The sequence below is a fragment of the Neophocaena asiaeorientalis genome, unplaced genomic scaffold (genome assembly GCF_003031525.2).
Source record: "Neophocaena asiaeorientalis asiaeorientalis breed wild unplaced genomic scaffold, Neophocaena_asiaeorientalis_V1.1 scaffold444, whole genome shotgun sequence".
NCBI lineage: Eukaryota > Metazoa > Chordata > Mammalia > Artiodactyla > Phocoenidae > Neophocaena > Neophocaena asiaeorientalis.
This window is the reverse complement of record NW_020172466.1, coordinates 180,811-187,945: the sequence shown is the minus strand read 5'-3', so window position 1 is coordinate 187,945 and position 7,135 is coordinate 180,811. Positions and strand designations below refer to the sequence as shown.

General features: G+C 42.5%; 1 protein-coding gene across 1 annotated transcript in view; it reads right to left on the bottom strand.

Moving 5' to 3' along the window:
* Window positions 1-1,428: 1,428 nt before the first annotated feature.
* The window catches only part of LOC112395081 (rho GTPase-activating protein 12-like), a 29,183-nt gene continuing 23,476 nt past the window's right edge, over window positions 1,429-7,135 (bottom strand). Inside the window, 6 exon segments of the mRNA XM_024738145.1 lie at window positions 1,429-2,103; window positions 2,106-2,380; window positions 2,383-3,064; window positions 3,067-3,761; window positions 3,988-4,057; window positions 4,163-4,336. Of these exon segments, the coding sequence (XP_024593913.1) occupies window positions 1,429-2,103; window positions 2,106-2,380; window positions 2,383-3,064; window positions 3,067-3,761; window positions 3,988-4,057; window positions 4,163-4,336 (2,571 nt within the window).

Genomic DNA, 7,135 nt, shown 5'->3' with positions numbered 1-7,135 from the left:
AATGAGGTATTATAAGAGTGTGCCAGTAAATGCAAAAAAAAAACCACATCAAAATTAAAAACCAAAATGCACATTTCCAATGGAAAAATCTCTAAGCCTCTTATAGTTTTCTTTATTCAGATTAGACATTTCATATACAGCAGTTAATCTAGAAAAATACATTTAAAAAAATCTTCAGCAGACCATGCTCTCTGTAACAAAACTTTCCAAACCCTGTTTTATTATACAAACCAATCTACAATAGTAGTGTAAAAAGAAATTCTCAAATTTAGCAATGTCATTTTCGATCTGACATCCATCTAATTTACACATGGGTTTCCACTATTCGTATTGCAGAGTTAGAATTCTGTAATAAATTTTTTTCTAATGTATTCTGTACATATTAAATAATCTAAAAGTTTCCTCTTGTAGTGCATTTACCATTTAGCAAGTCTCTTCAGCATTTTTCCAGTACCATTTGCATTACAGTGATTTGCCTGTAAATGTAATTAAAATCTAAAAGTGCACAGTTAACTTTCTTAAATAACGGCCTATTTCTGGAGGAAACCTAATATTCACAGAAAAGAATGACCAATACCGTGATTAGAAATGAGGGGTTAGAATGTGCTCTGAGACTATATAGCACAATTATATACATAAGCTAAAGGACAGTGAGTCTTTAGCCTGTATTTACAACAAATAACGTTGGTCTCCACAGGGTCATACCAAGAACTCAGTATGGCACTAAATAGAATTAGGATCGTTAGCTACAAGTCAGTGTAGCACAGACAGCCCCAAAATACCCTGAACCGGCTTATGCTAAATTAAAGTCCAGTATATTACAATGTTTTAAGCACTATTAGTGTGCTGCTGTGCTACTCCGTGAAGACAGCAAGCCTTCATCAAGGGATCGCATCTGGGTTATAATGGGTCCTAGCAGTCAGGATGCCACTGTATGGAAGAAACCCTGAAAAAAGAATACACAGGTTTCAAAACAGATATACTTCATTTTGTTTAAAATGCCCAGGACCATTTTCAAAATAACTGATAGTAAGTTTTGTTTTATAGAGGGATGAACCTATTGAATCATAAGAAGAAATTCTACATTATCCAGTTTGAGGAGAAAAAAATGTAGTATCCGTACCAAATTATCCAGTGTATATGACTGGTTAGAATCGCAAGTTTTGATTTTTACTGGAATTCAGAGTATGAAATGCAAACATTCAGGATAAAATTAATTCAAACGTACACACAGTTCTATCAACTTGCAACAGAGCAGCAAATATGAGGGCCTATCACACATCTGGACTCTCCCATTCCCTTCCGGTCCCTCAGAAAAGTGCAAAATCAAAGAGTCACTGCTTGGTCCAAACATAAAATACATCAGGTATAAGGACTTGGAATCTGATGAAATCTGGCTTCTCTTCCACAGGTTGTCTTCAGTAAGAGTCAATGTCTGAAGATGGAATTTATCTCGAGAAGAATTAACTCTACAATCTGATTCTGGTAGACAGTATAAACTGCTATGTTACCAGTCTCTTTCTCTGGCTTTAACAGAGTGGGACAAGACACAATTGCTATACTCTGATACATCATTCTGTTTTTTTCTCCGTTTTCTATAACTCTTTTGAGATGTCTAAACAGAGTCTGCATTGTGTCCTGATTTGGCTTTGGCAACCGTTTGATTAGATCCTTCACAGCAGAGACACGCCGTCTTGGTTCTTGTTTAACTGCATTCACAAAATCATTAAAATGATCAAATGTAAGGAGAGGTTCTGGTAATTCTCGAAAAAGCATTTTCAGTGCTCCAGTGATGACATGAATATCTTCCCATTTACTATCCTTCAAGTCCAATTTCTCATCACGGTTGACTGCAAACCTCAGCTTCTCGATCACCGCAAAGTTGCCACTAACTCTGTAAATCCCATCAACATCCAACCCATATTGTTCAACATGTTCAGCGCACAATTTCACAAATTTTGGCACTGTGACATTCTCTCTCTGACACAGATTAGCAAGATTGGTTCCAAATACCTGATCTCTAATATAACCTTTTCCACGAACAGCTTGTAAAGTGGGGTGTCGTGTAAGACACTTCTTTAAGTTGTTCTTGTTTTTTTTTTTTTCTGTTCTGAAGAATCTCTGCTAGATACTTTTGTGGAACGCAATTTCTTCAGATCTTTATGGTCCTTTCCTTGATCGTGCTTTTCTATTCCTGGTGAATCTGATACATCTCCCTCAATTGCTTCATCGGGTTCTACTGTCTGATTACTGATAGTGCTACTAAGAACTTTAAACCACTCATTGATAACAGCGTCATTATCAAACTGAATCAGCACTTCTGTCCCTTGACGGGTTTTCAGCTCAAATACATTCTTTTTGCTGGATTTATCCTTTGAATCTCAATCATCGCCCCCTTAAGGTCCACCGTGAACTCTGGTTTGGACTGATTACTCCCAAACCAGCTTGTGCTACTTCCTTGAGTTTTGGTAAACAGTAAAGATGAAGCCTGCAACACGACCCAAGAAGACAACTAGTTCTTTCGAACCTTTTTCCCATTTGCAGTAACTTTTGTTACATTTAATAATCCATATTTCTCTTGACCCTTTGGACTGCTGTCTGTATCTTGGTTCTTTGGTGAAGAGGGAGAAGACTCATTTTCAGAGTAGCAGGGTTTTGAGGCAGCTGGAGGTTCCTTGTCATTGGTGTCCAACACAATGGTGCTATGTCTCCACTTTGTTAACACTATTGGTTTTTGCAGCCACCTGTCCAGACTCCCACTTTTAATAATTTCTCTTTGCTGCCGAGATGAGGCATTATACTTTGGCAACTCCCATTCTGACCGAGATCCATCTGCACTGTAGTAATATTGTCTACCTTGATCATCAACACGCTTGAGCCACTCTTGATCTCCTGGACTTTGGGAATCTCCTTTGCTTATGTTTGTATCTCGAGTCCAACGAGGGGGTTTCTGAGTCCTTTCCTGTGTTCCTCTGTTATAGTGATAACAATGCCCTGAACTATCTTTATGAGGTTCCCATTCTCCATTAATCTGAATTGCTGGGCTTCCGGGGATCGGCGGCGGGGGAGAGACGACTGGGATATTTTCAGTTCTTGCAGGTTAGCGCAGACAGGAGAATCTGACCGCCCTTGATTTGGAGGTGTTGTCGTCCTTATCTGCTCAGTGGAGCTGCTGCTAAACTCATCACCGGACTCTGAATCTTGATATATCCGTTCCGAGCCTTCTCCTGCTGAATCACAGGACTGTTCCTGGGAGAAGCCAGCTTTCTCTACGTCCAAGAGCTCTGGACCAGGAAAGTGACCAAATAAACGCGTCCTATTCTGGCCAGAAACTTTGGGAGAATGTGAGTCACTGTTGAACTTTCCATTATTATGGGCCAGGTTCAGGCTGAGGTTGACAGTCTGACCTGGAATATAATTGGGTCCAAAATTCTGATTGGCATCACGAATAAGACCTGTTCCTTGAACAGACGGCGATGGCTTCCCAAAACTTGAAAGCTCGGGCAATTTGTTCACATTTTCTGTTGACCTCTGAAGGTGGAGACTCTGCATCGTTTTCACAGAATGATGCGGCAGCCCCGCTGCCTGTTGCACAGGCGGCATCAGGCCTCTGTGGCCGACCTCCCTCACGTACTGGGCAGGCACATAAAACACCTTGGAGTTCTCGTCCAGCTTGACCTGCAACCAGTCATCGCTGGTCTTCTTCACCAGAATGTATCGCTCACCTTGTTTTATCATGACCTTTCTGTCCTTCGCTTCGTTTTTTTTTTTGTTTGTTTGTTTTTTTGCAGTACGCGGGCCTCTCACTGTTGTGGCCTCTCCCGTTGCGGAGCACAGGCTCCGGACGCGCAGGCTCAGCGGCCATGGCTCACGGGCCCAGCCGCTCCGCGGCATGTGGGATCTTCCTGGACCGAGGCACGAACCCATGTCCTCTGCATCGGCAGGCGGACTCTCAACCACTGCACCACCAGAGAAGCCCCACTTTGTATTCTTAATCATACTCTACTTCAATATACACATGCCCTGGAACAATCTTCCCACCTCTGTCAGCCGTTTTCTTTCCGTAATATTCACCTCTCAAAGAGGATACTTTGCCACATTATGACTCTGTAGCTTGTTGGAACAATATGGCTTAGAAGGAGAACTAAACATCCAGTCTTACATTTAAACCGAGGGCCTGGTGGCCTCGCGGGGGCCGGCTCCCTCCTGGCTGCTCGGCGGCGGCGGCGGGGAGCCCAGGCGACCCCGAAGGGCGCTCACTCGCCTGCAGCCGGGCCGGCGCGTCCCCATCAGCATCCATTTTAAAGGCAAAGCCAGTTAAAGCGAGTAAGCTGTGCTGATGAATTGGACATGGAGTGTGAGAGAGGGTCAAGGATGACTCTCAGTGTCTCAGCCTGAGCAACTAGGTTAATCGGGGTGACGTTTTTTGAGATGGGGAAGAATGAGAGAGGCACAGGTTCAGGGATGGGGGAAATCCTCGAGTTTGGGACCTTTTAAATTTGAGGAACCTATTAGGTATCTAAATGCAGATGTGAAGAAGTTTGGAGAAAGGAAATATATATCAAACAAAGGGGTGCAAAGTGCTTGGATGGAAAGGGGGAGTTTCGGAGAAGCAAGCAGAGTTCCAGCAACACCCAGGCAGAGCACATCACACTTCCCAAAATGGAAAGAGAGCAGATTACATGTTTTTTTCTCATTATCTCCCTAACCAAGGACTGGCAAAAAATTCAAGCTATATTAATTGGAGGGTTTTTTGTTACTGTAAATCAAGATAGGTAAAGGGACAGAGACTCTTCTAGCCTCATAATCCACCAAAAAGGCATGCCAAGAGAATGTCAATGATGGTGTGGAATGTTCAGCTTTCTCAAAGAGATTCCACCCCGAGACCAGTCTTTGGTTTCTGCTCTCTCCATCCCCCTCCACTCACAGGACTGGAGAGGCTTCTTCATCTCCATTCAAGTTTGGAACTGGATGGAGCTGAGTGACTACCCAATCTAGACACCCACATCAGACAGGAAAGTTCCCAGAGGTCCAGGTGGATGGAGAGAAGAGGCAGGGAAAGTTTTCCCACCGACTGCAAGAGGGGGAGGAGTGCTCCAAAGAATCTAGAACAGAGGTCTTGTGCCCACTGAGGAACTGAGAATTGAGTGGAGTAGTAAGGGGCCACTCAAAATCAACAAGTCCTATAGATTCGGATTGGTTAGAATGTGTGATTTAAATGGGGAATAAAAGCCATTTTGTGCATTTTTCTGCACCCTGTGTATATATGGGTGACCAACTAACATGCTCTTTTAATCTCTCTCTTTCTTCCACCCAGGGGTTGCACAAGTATTCAGAGCACATGGAAATACTGAACTCTTTGAGGGCAGGAACCGGCGCTTAGTTTAGTAGCCGGCACACAGTAGGCATTCAATAGGTGCTTGCTGAATTTTTTTAAAAGCTAAAAGAATAATCCAAATAAACTGAGATGAGAATCAAACCAAAGGGATAAGTGAGCAGAACAGAAGGAGAGGAGAAAAAAGAAAATGCAAATGTGAGGGATAAGGGCTGTCCGGCTGCACTTGGGAGAACAGTAAGATGCAATAGGAGTAGGGAAATAAAAAGGAAGCAAATTAGAGAGGTTAAAGTTATCATTAGAAAAGAAAGGTAGAATAAGAAAAGAAAAGAAAGGTAGAACTGAGCAAGTTTTGGCTGCCAGCTTTTCTGCCTGACTTCTGCCAACAGGGTGTGCAGTTTTGTTGATGACGACTTTTTCTTGGCCCTGTGCAACAATAGATCAACCACAGAAGAAAACTCAGAGTTTCAGCATTCAGTGGTCACAGCCAGGCAGTGGGGATGGGAGCCAGCCTTGATCAATGCAGAATTGACTTACAATTTAATGCTTTTTTGTTTCAAAGTAAGATACCAGAAGAAGACAACTTGGGGGCAGGCTTCAAATTCCTCCTGCTAACAATGAAACACTAATAGGAGGAGTTGACATCATTGAACACAGGCTATACAGTATCAGGAGAGGCTGACCTGTGGAAAGGGCATGACAACGAAGAGGTAGTGGGAAAAAGAAAAGGCAAAGACCTAAAAGGGAAGGCCAGGAAAGTGATGTACAGAGAAATATCAAAGGAGGGCTAGACCTATAAAATAGAAATTGATGGATGAGGGGATGAGGACATTAGAAAGATCTTTAAGAGGCTTCAGGGACTGTAAGAAAGAGGGCAAAGCAGAGATGTCACGTGGAACATCTTACATAACAAGCAGCTAGTGAAAGCTATTGTAATATATAACATGATGGAAAGAAGGCTGTGCATGTGGAGGAGGCACCCCAGCACTTACTGTCTGCATGTAAATAACGAGTGGAAATTCTATGGCTACCCAGCCAGTGGAGCCCTGATACAACAAAAGTAGATGCTACGGTCCCTCCGTTTTAAACAGAAAGGAGACTGAGGCAGTGTGGTGACCAAGCATTTGTGTCAACAGAGTGGCATTAAGCATCTCAGTTCTGTCATTTAAAAGGTGTCCACTTTGGGCAAGTTCCCTTGATTTCTAAGCCTCAGTTTCCTTGTCCATAAAATGGGGACAATAAAACCTAAATCACTGGGTTGTCACTAGTATTAGCAATGTACGGACCGTTCCTTGCCCATAGGAGGCACTCACTATTATGACTACTAGTACTAGTACTCCTACTACTTCTCCTATTGATTTTATTATTCATCTGTCTTTTTACTTAAAAAAAAATGAAATAAACAAACAAAATACACTGTTGAGGATTATCCCCGCCCTAATGAAAACTTCTTTTTTCTCCTGGTAAGGAAAGAGAGTGAACCAAAGGAGGAAGGGCAAAAAGCATGACCTTGGACATAAAGCCTTATTCAAGTAGGAGAATGCTGGTGTGTGTGTGTGTGTGTGTGTGTGTGTGTGTACAGCAAGCTGTCAGAGCAGGAATAACATATACAGTTGGCCCTCTGTATCGACGGGTTCTGCATCTGTGGATTCAACCAACTCTGCGTGCAAACGCTTGGGGAAAAAATTCCAGAAAGTTCCAAAAAATAAAGCTTGAATTTGCCACCCTGTGGCAACTATTTACATAGCATTTACATTATATATACAACTATTTACATAGCATTTACTTGGTATTATAAGC